The sequence below is a fragment of the Antechinus flavipes genome, chromosome 5 (genome assembly GCF_016432865.1).
Source record: "Antechinus flavipes isolate AdamAnt ecotype Samford, QLD, Australia chromosome 5, AdamAnt_v2, whole genome shotgun sequence".
In the NCBI taxonomy this organism is placed as follows: domain Eukaryota; kingdom Metazoa; phylum Chordata; class Mammalia; order Dasyuromorphia; family Dasyuridae; genus Antechinus; species Antechinus flavipes.
In genome coordinates, this window is record NC_067402.1 from 200,987,850 (window position 1) to 201,007,230 (window position 19,381).

A 19,381-nucleotide genomic window follows, 5' to 3' on the forward strand; every position below is an offset into this window, starting at 1 on the left:
ACCTCATGGTTCCCCCCCAAGTCAGGACAGTATTGGGGTTTCCCATCAAAAGTGGGACATGTTTAAGTCCTTATGAAAGGCAAATAACTTTATAAGGACCAATGGTAATCCAATGTTTCCAGAAAAAAAGCAGTGCTGTAAGGAGCTACATAGGGGAATATTAATATGGAAGAGGAATCCTCAGGTTCCTACCAACTCCATTCTTTTCCTATCTTACAAGAAAGTATTCAGCACAGAGAATGTATTCTTCAGTCATAATATATTCTTCAATCCTCAAATAATATTTGTCTCACTTAAATGTTAAAAAATTAAAAAAATTTATTTTATCTTATATTACATACATTCAAACAAGTATATAAACTAGACAAATACACATATAAAAAAGTATATCACCCATTTTAAATCTTTGATCCAAAAATCATCAGTCAAAAGGATTCATTTATGCCTAAATTTGCACATTTCTCTTCTGCCTGATCAGTGATTTCCTTACCATGCATTTTAAGGGAAGCAATCTAGCTGCAGATATGTTTCTTAGGTATTGAAATGCTCATGCTATTAATTTAAAAATTACAAATCTTTTAACCAGACATTTTACAGGGAAGACTTACAGATAATTTCTGTCATATGTTCATGTACTTTTTTGTTATTTGCAGGTTAGATATTTTTTTGGGGGGGGAATACTCAGATTTCTTTCAGTCTCCAGACAGAACCAAATGAAGTAAGTAGCTATTAATGAGGATCTAATTGAGCTTTTGCTTGGAAAACTTTCCCACAATGTATTTTCTAAGTGCCCTGCCTCTTATGAATACACCTGTATACCTCGGAAGAACCTTTTCTGGTCAAATTCTAACCTGATGTTGGGGTATTCAGTAGATGCATAAAGAACTTAAAGTTAAGAACTGTGTATTTCTCCTCAGATGCAATGCTCAGATTTTTTCTTCTGGTTTGTTTCTCTCTGTTTGTATAAGCTAAGGATAGCTCTTTTTTTCTAAGGCAAATGTGGCTTCTTTACCACACCTTGCTACATAGGAGTGATAGACAAAAGGAATTTGTTTTCTCCATTTTTACTATGTATGTTCTGTAGTTAGCTACCTACATCTTCTTCTCTATCAATTCCCCCTGTCATTGGTATCTCTTCTGTCCCAACAGAGACTTCTGGGACTGGATTCCTGTAAAATAGAAAATTCATTAGTGTCAGCAGGTCCTCTAAGCTCAAACAATGAATATTTATTGAGCTTTTTGTATATGTAAAGCATTATGCTGGGTGCTGAAAGGAAGTGCAAAGTATTATGTAATAATAATTTGTAAAATAATGTTAATATCTTGAAGTATTGAAGCATAGAAAATCTATTTACTTTATTCCTAGATTTTCAGTAGCTCATTTGATACTTTTAGAAATCATAGTATGCAGGACAACCGTAGACCATCTTCTTCCTGGAGATGAATTGAGTATGTGAATTAATAATACCTGTGAGTGTATTTTGATCTCTTTGAAGAAAAGCTGAAATGTGCCAAGCCATATCGAATACAGTTTTTTACTTGTGAATTTGATGGTGTGCTTAACAAGGAAGTAGGACAAAACAGCCCCTTTGAATTCATGTGGCCCCATTTGGGGACAATCAGAGCAGAGCAAAATACAACTTTCACTTTGGAGCTCTATTAGGCCAAAAGAGTAACAGCAAGATCACAGTCTGGGATCACTTTGGTAGCTGGCAATGGAATTACAGAAGAAACTTTCTATTTTCTGGTAAGGAAATTAATTTCTCTTCTATGGAATGAAGAATGAATTTTGCTATTTTTCTTTTGTGCTACTTACCTTCTTCTAGTGTACCACCGACAAATAAAATATACCAAAATTACTATCAGGCTAATGATAATCACTGAAAAAGAAAGACAAAACAAAGTTTGTGTCACAATATATCCAGAGATCTAATTTATGTCTAAGATTCTGAAAATCTTTTACATTTGCATTACTTCTTGCAACCAGCATATTCTTGATATTGAATTTTCTGAGCATCTGTTGTATTAAGAGTTCCATATAATCCCACACATCTCAATCACCTTATCCACAGTCTCTTTTAAATATATCCTTTTACTCCCCAGCTATTTGCTCTCTTTATAATATAAATTGCCCAGTTTAACAGAAGAGAAAATAGAATACTTAACCCTAGTTTAGAAAAAAAAATGAAGCTATAAATGAGCTCCATAAGAAAAAAAAATCCCCATGACTAGATAGATTTACAAGTGCATACCATCAAATATTTAAGGAATAATTAATCCCAATATTATATAAACTGTTTGAAACAATAGGCAAAGAAGGAGTCTGACCTAATTCTTTTTTTTTTTTTTTTTTTTTTGTGACACAAATATGATTTTGATACCTAAACCAGGGAAAGCAAAAACAGAGAAAGAAAACTATATACTACTTCCCTTAATGAATATTGATAACCTGAACACTGTCAGAGGAGATTAAGTTTTCTAGAAGGGTGGAAGCTGGCTTCACTATCTCCTAAGCTAGGGCCTTTCCTCTGAAATTAATTTTTTTATACTTATACTTTATCATCCTCCATCTCCTGGAGTAGGGAAGGCTGATTTGCCAGCTAATCTATTTTATCATAAGTATAAGTAAAAGGTAATCTCAGAGGAACAGCAATTTGTAGTTGTCTGAAGTTTCCCAGTACAAATGTCATCCTGAACCCACACCTAAAAATACTGAGAGATTATTGTCTAAGAAAATGATCCTTAGAATATCAGAATGCCAGGGCTGGAAGGGATGTAGAGGATCATTTAGTCTGATTGGTTTTTTCCAACAGATAAGAAAAAGGAGCCAGAGTGAAGTTAGTAATAAAATCTGAACTCAATCCATAGGTCTTTTCATGACCCCACAGGAAAAAGAACAGGAACATAGATATACAAGGGAGAAATCATTTCCCCTTTTATTTTTTGATTGGGGAAATAAGAAAAAGAGAACAAAGAATTTAGAGAGAAAAATTTGTTGAAACAGTAGAGGAAGATGTATATAGATTAAGGAATAGAATTTGCTTTCAGTGTGATTTAGCCAAGAGGCATAAGAGTAAAAGAGTGGGATAGTGACAGTAAAAAGCAGATGTCTCAAGAAGAAAAGAAGAGAGGGGGAGGATTCTGGGAAGATGTGGAGTAGGTCAGAAAATTCCAAGCTTTCCAGATGTCTTCTAGAAACAACAAAATTGTGAAAATATAGACCAATGAAAAACAAATAAGACTTGGGCAGAACAGGGTCCTCTTATATGGTCAGAGGAGAGAGCTGAAGTGAAGCTATGGGTTCCATCTCCCCTCTGGTCTCCATCCCAGGATTAGGGGTAGTTACACTAACAGTTTTGACTCTTAAAAAATGAAAGGCAATCACAGGAATTTACTATGGGAACAAGGAAGATTAAGGTTCATCTTCAAAGGAGCACAGTGAAGTAAAAAAAGCCTCTTTGATTTCAAAGAATAATGTTAAATGGCTATCTGCCCAGAAGAAATTTATAGAACTCAAAAAAAAACCTTCAAAAATCAAATGAAAGAAATTGAAAAAAAAAAAACCCTTAAAATAAAAATAAGGACAATCCAAGAAAAAACAAGAAGATAATGGGGAAAAGTTGATCAACAAGAAGAGTTACAGAGTTGTAAAGAAGAAAATATTTTTTGAAAATTAAAATTGTACTAGGAGAAGCTAATGAAGATATAAGACAAAGAAAAAACAAAATATAAACAATGGAAAAATAGTTCATATAAAACATCAAATCTAGGGAACAGATCAAGCAGAGAAAATATAGGAATAATTGGATTACCTAAAGGCTGTGACTCAACAAAAAACCTTGACATAACAATGCAAGAAATAAAGAAAAATTAAAATTATCCTTGAGGGATGGAATATGAGAGGAAAGTAAAAACAGAAAATGTCCTCTTATCACCACCTCAAAGAGATCCTAAGAGGAAAACCATAGGAATATTATTGCCAAATTCTGAACCACCCCCCCCCCCCGTTCCTCCCCCTCGCCCCCCCTTAGATCAAAGACAAATTCCTACAAGAAACAACCAAAAAAAAAACCCCAATTCAGATATGCTGGAAATACAATTGTGTAGGATTTATCAGCAGCTACAATAAAAGGCTGTAGATCCTGGAATAATTTATATCAACAATCAAAGAATTAGGCCTATAGCCAAAATTATATCTCGCAAAAATTTACTATAATAATGAGCAAAAAAATGGACATTCAATGAACTTAGATTTTCAGGATTTTGTTTCAACCAAAACTGAACTCAATAGAAAATTTAGCTCAACAAATTATGTTGAATCCTTTAATTTCAAGGGACTCAACAAGGACAAATTGTTTTATATTTTTTACATGGAAATGTATACTACATGTTTAAGATTATCATCAGTAATTGGGAAGCTCAAAAAAAAAAGATGGGGGCAGAGCCGAGTATGATCTGACTCTAAAAAACAAAACTGTCTAGGAAAAGGTAAAAATAATTATGAGGTGTAGAGGAAGAACGAACATAGTAGCATTAGAGAGCAGAGGAGGGCCGGTAGTTCTGAAAAATCTACTCATATCAGGAATGTGTTAAATAGGGAAATATATATATGTATTCCACAAAAAGTACAGTACCCTTTAAAGAAACAAAGGAGGAGGGAATAGGATAAGTTGGGGCTATAGAAAGATTATGTAGATTTATAGCAGTGGGACAAGGTATATAGATTAATGGAAAATGATAAAGGATAAAATGGAGTATAGGAGGGTGTTTAGATTAATGGGAATGGGATAAGGTATAGGAATGGATAAAGAGGACAGGAAAGAGTGGGGAGAGAAAATAAGAGGAGAATTCATGGTGGGGAGAGGTTAAGTAATAGTAAGGCAAATTAAGGAGTAAAACTAAAGTAGAAAAATTAATTTAGATAGGAAATAAGATGTATACATCTTATTGTATAATAAGATGCAACAAGGATTAGGAATATAATGTATTTTAAAAAAAGGACTAGGAATCATTGATCTCAGACAAAGTTAAACTTAAAGATTTGATCAGGAAAAAACTACATTATATATCAGATTAATATTGTTTTAGATGCATGTGTACATGTATAAATGTGTATGTGTATACACACACACACACACACACATATATATATATAAATATGTGTGTGTATGCATGTAGGTTTATGTATGTGTGTATATAGATATATGTATGTGAGTGGGTTTATGGGTTTGTGTGTATATATATGTATGTGTGTGTGTGTGTGTGTAATATACTTGTGCTTAACTATAGTCTGCTCAGGGGAGGCGAGGGGGGTGGGGATGAAAGGAGAAAAAAGCATAAAGTAAAAGGTACACAGCAGAGAACAAAATAAGCTACAAGGGAGAAAAAAAAAAAGACAATCATGAATATAATCTCTTCTATTACAAATGCTTTCCTGAAATAAAAATCTATTGTTAAATATTTTGAATCCTCTCTGATTTTCTGTGACAATGTTTTTTTTCTCCTTTTCTGTCTTTCTTTTTTTATTTTGTTTTTTCTTATTTTGTTTTTAAGTTTTTAAAAATAAATATTAAAAAAAGAAGAAGGTAAGGGAGACTTAGGGACATGAATGGTATCCAAGGCTTTTCAGGATGAGATGGGAGATATAGATAGAACACAAATGTCTATCTCAGAATTTTCAGATGAAACTCACTATCAAACAAAAATGGACACTTGGAGATTTCAAGAAAGTGTGATTTAATAGGTAAATGCACTCTACTGAAACAAACAGATAATAAAATTCTAAACTTTAGGAATTTTTATGAATTTTTATGGCTGAAAAATTTTTTAACAACTCAAGGGCAATTTTTGTCTTGGGTTATGACTGAGTCTATACCCAAATCATAACTAGACCTTTTATTCTGATAGAATCATGTTTAAGAACTCACGCTTAGCCCTACCTGAGCAATTTAGAAACCAATAATAGTCTCAGAAAAAAATTGGTGAAATTCTTTTCCCTCTCAGCAGAGAGCTTGGGGACTTCTACAGAAGATTACTGAATACGCTATTAATCACTGTATAGGGTTAAAAAACACCCACAATCTTTTATCTTTGGTAAAAAGTCTGGTTTCATTTCTGGGGGGGAGTAGAAGGACATTTCCAGAAAGACTCAATCTTGATGTAAAAACAAAACACATGAACAGAACTTTTTTTCTCTTTAAAAGAACTCATATCCAACACAATCCCAATAGACTTTGGATAGAAAATGCCATCAGCATCCAGAAAAAAGACTTATGGAGATTGAATGTAAATCAATATATACTATGTAGACTTTTTTCTGTTTTTTTTTTTTTTTTTGTTCTCTCCCATAGTTTTTCCCTTTTGTTCTGGTTTTTCTCTCCCAACATGATTCATAAAGCAATATGTATTTAAAATAAATAAAGAAAAATTTTAAAAAGAAATTAGTCATGTTCAAAAAATAAAAGAATTCATATTTCCTTCTATGTCATAATGAGTAATCAGATGTTAATGTAAGAATCTAACATATAATTAATATAAAATAATCAACTGTAAAAAAATCCAGGATCATGACATCCATAAATTCTAGTGGGGTAGGATGATGGGGAAGAAATGCATAAAATCTAGTAAAAAGAGAACCCCAAAGTAAGATTTAGTTAGCATTTATTTAATATTGTCCAGGGTCATCTAATGATCAATTGCAGTTATATATAGAATAGAGAAGATTAACCAGCTAATGAGGCTTTTTTATTATTAAAGCTTTTTATTTTTCAAAACATATGCATGGACAGTTCTTCAGTATTAGCCCTTGTACTAACAAAAACCATATGATCATCTCAATAGATGCAAAAAAAGCATTTGATAAAATCCAACACCCATTCCTATTAAAAACACTAGAGAGTATAGGAATAAATGAACTTTTCCTTAAGATAGTCAGTAGCATCTATTTAAAACCATCAGCAAGCATCATATGTAATGGGGATAAACTGGAACCATTCCCAATAAGATCAGTAGTGAAACAAGGTTGCCCACTAGCACCAGTGCTATTCAATATTGTACTAGAAATGTTAGCTTTGGCAATAAGAGAAGAAAAAGAGATTAAAGGAACTAGAGTAGGCAATGAGGAAACCATATTATCACTCTTTGCAGATGATATGATGGTTTACTTAGAGAACCCCAGAGATTCTCCTAAAAAACTATTAGAAATAATAAAACTTTAGCAAAGTTACAGGATACAAAATAAACGCACATAAATCACCAGCATTTTTACATGTCTCTAACAAAATCCAACAGCAAGAGGTAAAAAGAGAAGTTCCATTTAAAATAACTGCTGATAGCATAAAATATCTATCTGCCAAGGGAAAGTCAGGAACTATATGAGCAAAACTGCAAAACACTTTCCATACAAAGAAAGTCAGATTTAAACAATTGGAAAAATGTCAAGTGCTCTTGGATAGGGCAAGCAAATATAATAAAGATGACAATACTCCCTAAACTAATAGTGCTATACCAATCAGAGTCCCCAAAAACTATTTTAATGACCTAGAAAAAATAACAATTCATCTGGAAGAACAAAAGGTCAAGAATTTCAAAGGAATTAATGAAGAGAAAAGCAAATGAAGATGGTCTAGCTGCACAGAAACCCTCTTTTAGTTATAGCAATGAGAATGCAGTTTGTAAATAGAAGAGAGGAGTAAACTAGGGATCAGGGCAGGTTTAAGTCAATGTGTAATAATAACAAGCTCCAAATTAGTTCAGTTAGGTTGATTTAACATTATCAAGCCAAGCTTCAAAAGCAAAAAACCATACAGTAAATAAGATAACCATAACCATGAATAGAAATCACTTAAATATGTAGGGAAATAACCTGTAGATGTGCAGATATTGAAGGCATATGACAAAGTAGGCAGTTATGATTGATCCTTGTGACTCAATGCTGCATTTTATTTTATTATTATTATTATTATTATTTTTTGCAAGGCAGTTGGGGTTAAGTGACTTGCCCAGAGTCACACAGCTAGAAAGTGTTTAGTGTCTGAGGCCAGATTTGAATTCAGGTCCTTCTGAGTTCAGGGCTGGTGCTCTGTCTACTGTGCCACCTAATTGTCCCCAAACACTAGTTTTTATGTCACAAAAGCTAAAAAAGAAAGGCTGGACTAGCAAATAATCAGTCTCTGTTATTAGTCACAATGATAAATCTTCATATTGACTAAGGTTAGCGTTCCATTTATTGTAGTTAATAAAATTTATTAGAAAAAGCAAGTGGGTGTCAATAATATAGTTTTTCTTCTATAATACTTGTTTTCTGTTTTTGTTCAATTATTAAAAATAATTTACAATTATTAAAAGTGAAAGTGAAAAGGGGAATGGGGTGGTAGATAAGGGGAACACTCTTTGGCTAAATTTTGTGACTGAAATACAAACCCAAAGTCTTTCACAGCTTTTCTTATTATATCATGCCCCATCCTCATATGAAAAAATTCAAAGTGGGAGAACTAAGCTCATGAATGTACATACCAGTTGCCAAACTATCCTACTTATTGAGCTCTTTAGATGGGTGAGTAACTTAGAAAAGTTGGAGATGCAAGGGACTAAGAAGAATTGAAGAAACCAAAGTTGTAGCACCTGAGAGAAGGTGAAAGAGTCCAGAAATGCTCTCTTCCTGACTCCTGATGATTTTCTACTTGCTATGGATTGTAGAGGGCCACAGACAATGGGGGAACTCTGAGTGAGGCATAGGATCCTTCAGCCCAGAGGGAACTTGCTGACAATGTCTGGTTCAGCTCCCCTTCTCCCCTAAGGGCTCTTGGACTTCCTGAACAGTCAGGGGGGAGGTGACAACCTGTTGTGGATGAAGCAGAATGATACCAGGTGGAAGAGTGCTACCAGGTGGCAAAATACATACAATAGCAAGTTGTTCATGTGGTCCCACATGCCCAGTACATACTTAGTGCATGTGTATTAGGGTATAAAACGGGGGAAGACCTTGGAATAAATGGACTCCATATTTCCACCATCCTTGGGAGTCCTGCCTCATCACTTCTCCATTAAGAAGGTATATTTTTTCACCCTGGTGTGGGGGCTCTAGCAAGCATAGTACGTTTTGTCACCCCAGCTTGGGGGCTGTAGAAAGCAGGACACAACAATGGACCATGAAATTATGGTCTCTGAGCATTTAGGAATTCAGGCTGTTTAATGTTCTCTAGTAATGATTATGCGGGAAAAGGAAAAACAGTTTGAGGTGATAGGGATAGTCAATGTCTTTGTCAATGATCCTCTTGCACCAAATTAATGCTGTCTTTTGCTTGAACTCAGACCAAAATCACCAGCATTAGCTTAGTTCTGGGCCTTTTGGTATATGGCTGGACAGTAGTCCATGATAGGTAAGAATGAAAACATTTTATTTAAAAAAAAAATTAAATAATATTTTGTTTTCCCCAATCATATGTAAAAACAATTTTTTAACATTTCTTTTTTTAAAATTTTGAGTTCCAAATTCTCTCTTTCCTTCCTTCTCCTCTTCCCTGATATAGCAAAAAATATTATGCATATGAAATCATGTAAAACATACTTTCCATTAGTTGTTTTGTGGATGAAAACAGAATGAGAGCTTTTAAATTAAAACACACATATTTTGAAAATTCCAGGCAGAGCAGAGCTTGAAAAAAATTCTAAATAATACCAGACTAAATTTCTGGCATAAAGTCAGAAATTTTCACCATTTGTGCTATAAATACCTGTTTCTTGGAAGTAAGGTAAGGAAGAGACCGCATGTTATTGAAATCCATTGTGTAACATTTCTTGGAAGCTTGGGTTAGGCATGCTTGAAGCTTTCCAAACCAAGAAAGTAAGAAAAAGGTCCATTTTGGAGAGCTAGAGGTTATTTGGACAGGGATAGGGATGCCACCCAGGGTAAGGTCCAAATCAGAAGTATAAGTTGGTATGAAGGAGTTCAAAGAATAGATGAAGAGATGGCATACAGGGTCAGTTGAAATTTCAGATGAGAATGAGGATTCAAGGATAACAAAGACATGACTCTGCCTGCCATAATGCAGGCACTGGAGTGCTTCCATTTTCTCCTTAAAATAGGGGATTTCACTGGGCAGCTAGTATTTCATCACTGCTAGTGCTACTCCAGAAGTCAAAAAATAAGCATCATTAAGTCCTTACTAAGAGCTGTGCTATAAAGTCTGAAGACACAAAGAAAGGAAAAAGACAACTCTTAAGGCTCTCACAGTTTAATGGGGGAGACAACATACAAACAACAAGTCCAGACAAGCTATATACAGAATAGGACTGGGATAGTCACAGAGGTAAGGCATTAAGAATAAAGAGATCTGGGAAAAACTTTTTGTAAAAGGAGGAACATTATCTGAAGCTTGAAGGAGTTCAGGGAACTTCAAAATGAAGAGGAAAAGCATTTCAGGCTTGGAGGTCTCCTCTAAGTAATATTATTTAATCAGGGAGATGAAATATTTCTTGAGTGAGAGGAATAAGAAGGAGAACAGGGAAGATTGTATGTGTATATGTTGAGGTGAGGGGGTTGACTATGAGGACTAAAACTATCCAACATATAATAAGAGACTGATCCAATAGCATTTTATTAAAGGATCCATAATCCCTCTAATTAAGTGGAACTCAGATAATCATGATCTGAGCTATCTTCTTCTTCCAGGGCCTTATTTTTATAGGGCTAGATATCCAGTCTTTCAAGAAGAGCTATATACAATGCAGAAGAATTCCATTAACTGACATATGACATAAGCTAAAATAAGCAAAAATGATGTCATCAAGGTCACAAATTGGGGGAAGCAAGAAGCATATTGGCTGGCCAGGTAGTCATAAGATAGATAGGTTTCTCAGGTTAGGCAGGAGGAGATGGTACAAACTATATATATGATCTAAGAACATCTAGTGGAACATTTTCCATTCAAGCCACTACCCAAATGGTTTGATCATGGAATTTGAGCAAAACAGGATAGATATCTTTGTCAGCATTCTTGTGATTGTGCAAGATGAGCTCCTTAGTTGCTAAACAAGTAATGAACATTAAAGTTTGGGGTCTATTGTGGGGTCCTTCTAACAGAATTTATATTTTTATGTGACTCATTACCCCTTATAACATAATATTGAATTAATACTGATTAGAATTTGAGTGGGGGTCCTCAATGAATCAGTTCTGTCATGGTGATATAAGAAAACTGGAAAGGTAGGAAGGTAATGAAGGGCTTTGAAAGCTCAAAAGAGGATTTTATATTTTATCCTAAAACTAATAGGGAACCACTGAGGGTAAGTGGATGCAGGATAGCAGGGATATGCAGATGGGTTGAGAGAGAAAAGACTTATGGCAGGCAGATCAACCAGCAGGCTATTTCAGTACTCCATGTTTAAGGTGATGATGGCCAATATCAAGAAAGTGTCAGTATCAGAAGAGAGAAATAGATATATATGAATGATGAGTAGACTCATTAAGACTTAGTAGCAGATTGAAGGTAGGACGTGAGAGAGAATGAGGAGTCAAGGATGACAAACCTCACAAACTGTGAGGTTGGATATGACTGGGAAGATGGTTGGGCTCTTAACAGTAACAGGGAAATTATGAAGAAGAGAAGGTCTTTTGGGGGAAAGATAATATGGTCGATTTTAGACAAGCTGAATTTAAGAGGTCTACAGGATATCTGATTGAGATCTTCAATAGGCAGCTGGAGATGTAAGACTGAAGGTCAGAAAAGACATTAGGGCTATATAAAGAGATCTGAGAATTATCTATGTAGGGATGGTAATGGAATCCATAGGGGCCAAAAAGGATCACCAAGTGAAATAGTACAATATAGGGAGATGAGAGGAGAAAATCCAGGACAGAGCCTTGGTGGACAACTAGGGTTACTCGGGCAAAACCTGAATAAATAGCCACCAAAAAAGAATGAGGAGTGGTCAAACATGTAGAACTAGAAGACAGAAATGTCTTGAAAATCTAGAGGGGAGAGACTTCTTTAAGTCTTTATTAAATTAATAATAACAATTAAATATTAAAATATTTTAAATTAAAATTAACATTAATTAAATTAAAATAATAATAATTGGATATGCATAAAAGTTTACTGGTTCTAAATCATGTACATATGTGGGAAGACAGGCCCAGAAACCTTGTATAAATATGTGTCTGAGAGTTACAGTTGGTAGATCACCAGGATTTGCTGTCCTTTTTGGCTTGGTTCACTTGCTTCTTTGAGGGTCTTTTAAAGCAGAGATTCTGAATACTTGGCCACACTTACACATGCGTGCAAAATCTACTCTGGAGGTCCAGCATAGTTATCTCTGCACCAATTATAGGTATTTTTGGTGGATGCTACCTGAGCTTTCAATTTTCTCAGTTTTAGGGCAGTTAGGGAAGTTGAACAATTCATCTATAAAATAGAAATGCTGAAGTTGTTGAAAAAGTTGGGTTCTTTATTTAGGCACAGGCCTCACAAGACTGAATAGACTAGCTGAAGTCATGATTCCCAAGGATAAAGTCACCAGAATTCTCATATGTTACACCTACTCTTTTCAAGACAAACCCTTAAAGTGATGTCGTGAAAACTTAGAATAAAGGTCATACATCCCTTCAAACCTCACCACAAATCCAGAAATGCTGAAAAACTGACCCTCCCTTTGCAAAGAATTTTGGTATCACAATACTGTCACAAGGAACCTTTTGAGTTGTTTTTTGTTTACTTGTTTTTGGACTAGAGCTGCTCAATCTTGCTGACTCTATTATCTCATGAAATCTGATCAAGTCTGTCATTTATACTAAAAGGTATTTGTGCTTCTGCCCATGTGCGTATTTGTAGTTATCTCAATGTGTTATTCATGGGAAGTTCTATGCCAAACTCATTGGTCAGCCTAGAAACATTTATTAAGTGACTGCTCTGTTCCAGGTCCTGCGCTAAGCTCTAGATAAGCCTTTCCTTTAATATCAATTATCTACCTGACATTAAGGCAATTTAAGCCACAACACAGAGTTTATGAGATTTTAGGGAAAGGACCTTTACCCTTTTCCTTAGCATTGAATGGACACCAAACCTTAGACTAAAGAGCCAAATTTGCAAGGAGGGGCTTATCCCAGCTACTCTGGGAATTTCATGAAACTTGTGGCTTTTTCATCAGGGTTTCCAATTTAGCAAATAATAGCAAATTTGGCCAAATTGGTATATATAACCAGTTCTATTTTTTCCTTATGTGCATAAGACTACCTAGCAAGGTGCTGGTAAGGAATGCAAAGAAACATAGCAGAGAAGTAAATTCTATGGGAATAGGACCAGATGGGAATGAAGACCAGATGACTTTAAGGGGAGTGATATTTATATCAAGTATATGACATATAATAAAGTTTAGAACCAGGTTTCTTTGAAATTTAGATCTTGGGCCAGCCTCCCCAAGCTGGTGAATCAGATTTCTTCAAGTTATTGGAAGAGCCTTCAGACTAGGATACACAGACTCTCTAGATGAGTGTTTCTATCCCAGAAAAGGCAAATATTGTATATTTTATCCACCAGAGAAATAAAAGTTGAAAATTCTTAGAAAAATTGAATTGGCTTACTCTAGTAGATGACCAGGCTAAATAGTTTCAAAAGAAGGATCTTTTTATTCAGGTGTGGACTCAAAACATTTTTGCTTGTATGAATGAGAGGGAATTGGGAAAAATTTAGCTAGAATTGTAAGATCTATAGTTATTAAGGCTCTCTATTGTTAGGAGCCTTCACTTGCCGTTCCCTAAATCAGTGGCCACAGTTGTGTCCTTTAAGAAAGGATTAAGATTAAGATAAGATAAGAAAGGATTTGATACACATGCATATTTGTATAACAATTAGTGACTGATATACAAATTGTTACCATAGATGGTTCCTAGAAACAACATCTTTCTATCTTATGACAGGATCTAAAATTGGGAAAGAAGATGGATGGTGATAAAGATTGGAAAAATTATCTTTTCTTTAACAACCCTGTTTCCCCAAACTCTCATTCCTGGGAGACAATTACCTGAATGGCACAACTCAGAGCCCTGACTAGCATCTGCATCTCATTAATGTCTTTCTTAGAGAGATAAATGAGATTTGATTTGATAGCCAATACTGCAGTTTCAGTCTATATATGCATAAAAAACTAGAAAGACTATTATTACAACAAATTATTGTATTTATGACAGGAGTCAAAACTGAATTAGTTCCAGGTAAGCTTGGAAGAGCTTCATCTCATTTTTACACTAGGGAATGATATGATAATGCACCTTTACACAGTGATGAGCGTGGTTGTCCCAACAGGTTGAGATACTCCAGTGGAAAGGATATTCTTTGAGGACTAGGATTTCTGGAACCACCAGATATGGGACATAAATATGTCAGCCCTCATCAGATGTGACTCGACAGACTACATAACAAATCAAAGATCCTTTTGACAAAAGGCTATGGAAGATTGCCTGGGGGTTTTCAGATTGGCAGTTCAGTCACTGATACTATGCCTTCCCTGCCTATAGTACTGTTAAAGAACTGGATCTTGACTCCTAGGACTTACAGAGCTTTTGGGGAGAGAAGATATATATGGAATTGAGTAGTACCTAATGGTGAGAACAAGGTCTTGAGACAGTCTAGGTGATTCCTAAGTGTTCCTGAAATAATGTTAGATATTTGGGTAGAAAAAGGAAATTAGAGTCACAAAATGGAATTTTTAGTGTATATAATTAGAGATGAAAATGTAGTTGTAGTGCATTATAAGTTTTTTTTGGGTTGAACAATGAATAGGAAGAAAATTGTTCAGATGAGTCATTAGGATATTCTATATTAGGATAATCAATATATAAATTCAAAGCATCCATTTTAATAGTTATCACTTAAGATCAGACTACCTATTTATTAGCTGAGCTGTAGAATAAATTACTTCTAAGTACAATTGCTCTTTAATTGGACTGCCAGACTCCAGATAGTTCCTTTTATCTTCATAGTCTATTGGCTTCTGTTCAAGAGATTAAAACACTGGAAAGTCAGGTATGTTTGAACACTGGGCTTTTATCTTCACCCATTCTGGAGCTTTCTATACCCAATATATAACATGTCATACTCAAGGCAATTCTTTAACCATATTTTTCCATTTAGCATACTGTATATAATATTTGGAATAGTTCACTTTAGTTCATTGCTTTGTCACATCTGCTCTCTTAAAACCAAGCATAGAAAGCTCCATAATTATCTTGAACCAATTAGTTGATTGTATTTTGCTGCTGATCAAATGAGTCCTAAGATCAAGAAGAGCAGATGCAACTGGAATTAATGAAGAGAATTTATAAAACTTCATTACAAAATGAAGAGAGTATATAAAAAAGGAGAGAATATAGAAGCATACCTATGGAAAGTAAGATTCATTAAAGTTGTGTTATAAAATATTAATAAGAAAGTTATTCATGACAATGTTTTATCCTGAAGTTCTTGGACTCTTCTGAATCAAAAATCTAATCAAATTTCCTTTAACAGGAGACAAATAATTTTAGGGAGGAATCTTGATTCCCTGAAGCTAAGGGTTTTAGTCTTATTTGTGATGAGCAAACTAAGAAAAGGTTGGTCTTTTTATTTAATCCACTTAAGAAAAGTATCTTTTTTATACACATTTAATCATATTCAAACAGAACCTCAGAGTGAATGATTAAAAAAGAAAGTGCTTTGGGGATGATATTTTCCCAAGGGGATGTGTTAAAATTGGAAATTTGACTGCAAATTATATGAGGCTCCTACCGATTTTTGTGATAGATTATGTTTTATCTGAATTTTAAGAATTGTCTTCTTTTCTCTCTAACACAAAAGAGAAACTTATCTAAAGGAGAAGGAGGGGGATGTCTCAGTAATAATAACTCAGCGGAGAAGAAAATATTACCAATTGGCTCTACTACTGAGTGATGAGACTCATTAAACAGTAATTTTGCTAAATGATGAGTTCTTTCTGAGATTATAGAACTCAGATTTGGCTTATCATCCAATAATCTAAATGTTTTTAGTGTATGAACTGAACAACAAAAAGAAGGTGGAAAATTTGTTTATAAAGCCTCTTCTGTTATTTTATCAGCCTTGCTAACCCTGTTTTATAATGCTTTGTAAATGCAATTTAGGGAACTGGATATTTTCACCTTCACTTGCAGTTAAAAGGAAGTTACAGCTATGACAAATTGACTATTACTTATGAAAATTTTAAGATTATTAACTAAATTATTTGGAATTATTGCCATAATGTTAAAATCTAAAATTGGTTATTGAAAAGGAAGGGAATGAGTTTCATCTGGATTGGTCCTGCTTATTCACAGCAGTTCACCCCTTTGAGAGTATGTCACAGGATTAGTCTATTTCTCTGCCTCCTTCAGAGTGGTGGGGTTGGTCAAAGAGCATAGCCCACAGCAACCGGAAAGATAGCGTGGACATATAGGAGCAGCAGGCTCAGTCACTTCTCTGGGATTCCTGTTGATTCCTTTTAATTTGTAAGCTTGCCGGGTTTCTTGAAGCCATTGGTGTGAGCAAAGTCATCAGCCTTTTCAAAAGAGCTTGTTTGAGTTTAAAAGTTTCCAAACAAGGAATGGGTTTATTGAGAATATACAAGTTTATTATATACAAATGATTTCTAATAATCAATTTTTACATCAGGGTAAGTTTAAATTCAAAAAGAAGAAAAGAAAAACAAGTGAAAGCTATTAAGTAAAATCTCTCTTGTGTATGAGTCCCGGTAAGTTTTTATTGCTTATTGAAATTCCATGAGTAAAAACAACCATATCTAGTCCAAAGCTGTAATTAGTAAAACTTACTATTTGAAATAAAATCTCTTGGGATCGTAACTGATATTGTTTTGAGTTTTGAATTCAGATATAATTTGTCTGATGGATTTTTTAAAGCAGTAATTCACCATTCAAGAGAAATTCTATAAGTTACTCAGAGAGATGTGATCTTGAACTGGTAGGTAGGTAGAGATCTCTATCTGGACAAAAGCATAGAGAACACCCTTCTAGTTAAGCTTATGGTGGAATCCTTCTGGTTCAGTTTCCTGTCATGATTAATCATGAGAAATCACGTTTCCTACCTGATTAATGCTGAGAATAGCTATGAGATGGAATTTTTATTGCATGATTGGTGGTCAACTGCCACTTTTACTTGAAATCAAATATAGCTAAAGATGCTTTTTACCGCCATATTTGTGTCTTTAGTTTTAAGCCTGAAAGATCAGTTTGATGCTGTTATAATCATATTCCAGTTTTTTCCTCTTATAACAATTTTCTATAATCAGAGCAAGTAGTCAGTAGAGGACATGAGCCCAATGCAAGTATATCAGATTTTGCTATTTTCAATCTGAAAACATGAGGTCATGGTATTCAATCTAAGCAATTAGGTAAATGAGCATTTGGCCTCATCATCTGCCTATTACTAAATATATATCTTATGAAATAAGGTCCTTAAATGTTTCAAAATGATGTAATATTAATTGGTGGGACTTAGCTGTTATTCAATTGATTATTGAAACCAAATGAGAAAAACAACTTCAGTATGGTTTGAAGAAAAGAATTTTAGAGCAGTTTTCTTAAGACAGATATTAGGAAATATTTTGTTTTACATTGATGAAAGTCATCTTTATTAAGTTTATTACTAATGTAGAAGTAACATCTGTTTGCCTTATGTGTCCCTGTGCTATAAATATGTTTTCTTATAAACAATTTGAGATTTATTGTTCTGTACTGTCCTAAGTCTTTTATTATAATTGGAGTAAACTCAGTTTCTTCTAAGTAAATTCATTTTATGCAACCACTGAACCTGGGTGTAGAAAGCTTCTACCTACAAGAGTGTTATTACTTGTATTTTCATGTATACAATTGAATTCTCAATAGCATTTAATCCTCCCAAAGGAATTGGAATCACAGTAGAAAATTATGAGAAAGCAACAAAGTCAGATCATTCTGTGTGTCAAATGTAGATGATTCTGGTGGGACGTGAAAACCAGGAAGACCTTTTTGAAGCGATATAGGACAAAGTGATCAGAACTATGAGAGTAATTAATAAAATTAATATATTATAAGGAAAATTTTTGATATACTCGAACTCTGATCAATGCAATAAACTGTGAGTCCAAAGAGCAACAACAAAAACTGCAACCATTTTTTTACACATGGGCTGGACAAAAAAGAATTCTATAGTACTATGTGACAGTACAGTTATCCATTCCACACTGAGACTTTCCCATCATAGTTTCAATATATCACGGGTTGGCATGGGAATTTTTAGAGAGTTTGATGAAGGCTACAGGTGATATGTGAAGGCCAACAGATGACACAGAGCCTCTTACCAAATAATTAACCCAAATTTTACAATAATGTACTGTAACACCCCTTGAAAGAAAAATAAAAAAAAAATTCAGACCTCTTTTCTGATATGAGGAAAGGGCCAAATTTTTTTTCATGGATTTTGCAGATTAAGGGAGTACTTAATTTGTGAATCATGTGAAAGAGATCACTGTAACATCTTAAACATTGCAGTCATAATTTGTTCCAATCATCATACAATTAAAATTTTATGTCAAAATCACATTGTCTGACATTTTTAATTGGATGAACATATCCTCTGGTTGATCTATGAAGACATTCTATATTTGTTTTGTGCCAACTCTTTTTTTCCTGTGCCACTCTTTTTTGATATTTTTTATATCTACTTTTAGAAATAAATTCTAAAATCACCAGAGAATTTTCAGTATTTAAGAAGAAATAAAATTATTTTTAGTTTGATGTCTTTCTATAAAAAAAAAAAGATGGAAATTCTGGTAGGAGATACATTAATTATTTTTATTTCCCAATATTAATTATTTTGATTACTGGTGTCTTTTTGATGTTTTTATCTATAATTACCTATTCCCTACTAAAGAGTAAACTTAAAGGCAGAGACCAAAATTTTTTTTTGATTTTGTATTCCCTATAGTAACTAGCATAGTCCTTTGGATACAGTTGAATGTATTGGGTTTTGAGGTAAACATGTTGAATGAATGAATTGTCTTTCAACCTGTTCAGGGCAAATGTTGGCTTCTACCAAGGACAAATTCTGATAAAAACTTTAAAATAATCCTTTCTCTTTGCAAGTATGATGTTCAAGCTATGTTTAAGCAATCTCTTCATGCTAGCAAACTATCTTTTAGAGGAATGGATATTCATACAAATAATACTATCAAATGACGAGGAGCCACCATGAAAGGACAATTAATAAGATCCAGCTAAAGAACACTTACCAGAAATAGAAGAGATAACAGAATATTGTTTTTCTGCAAAGGAAAAAGGAGATGAAAAATGTTTATTACTGAATTCTGAGGCTGCTAAATAAAGACACAGAAAAAGTGT

General features: G+C 34.0%; 1 protein-coding gene across 3 annotated transcripts in view; it reads right to left on the reverse strand.

The window, feature by feature from the left end:
• Window positions 1-244: 244 nt before the first annotated feature.
• Window positions 245-19,381, reverse strand: part of IL15RA (interleukin 15 receptor subunit alpha) — a 39,767-nt gene continuing 20,630 nt past the window's right edge. For all 3 annotated transcript variants that reach the window (XM_051961863.1, XM_051961862.1, XM_051961861.1), the window contains 3 exons: window positions 19,273-19,305; window positions 1,817-1,880; window positions 245-1,169 (listed from right to left, as the gene is read on the reverse strand). In XM_051961863.1, coding sequence (XP_051817823.1) covers window positions 1,085-1,169; window positions 1,817-1,880; window positions 19,273-19,305 — 182 coding nt within the window. In that variant the 3' untranslated portion in view covers window positions 245-1,084. The remainder of the gene's footprint in view (window positions 1,170-1,816; window positions 1,881-19,272; window positions 19,306-19,381) is intronic.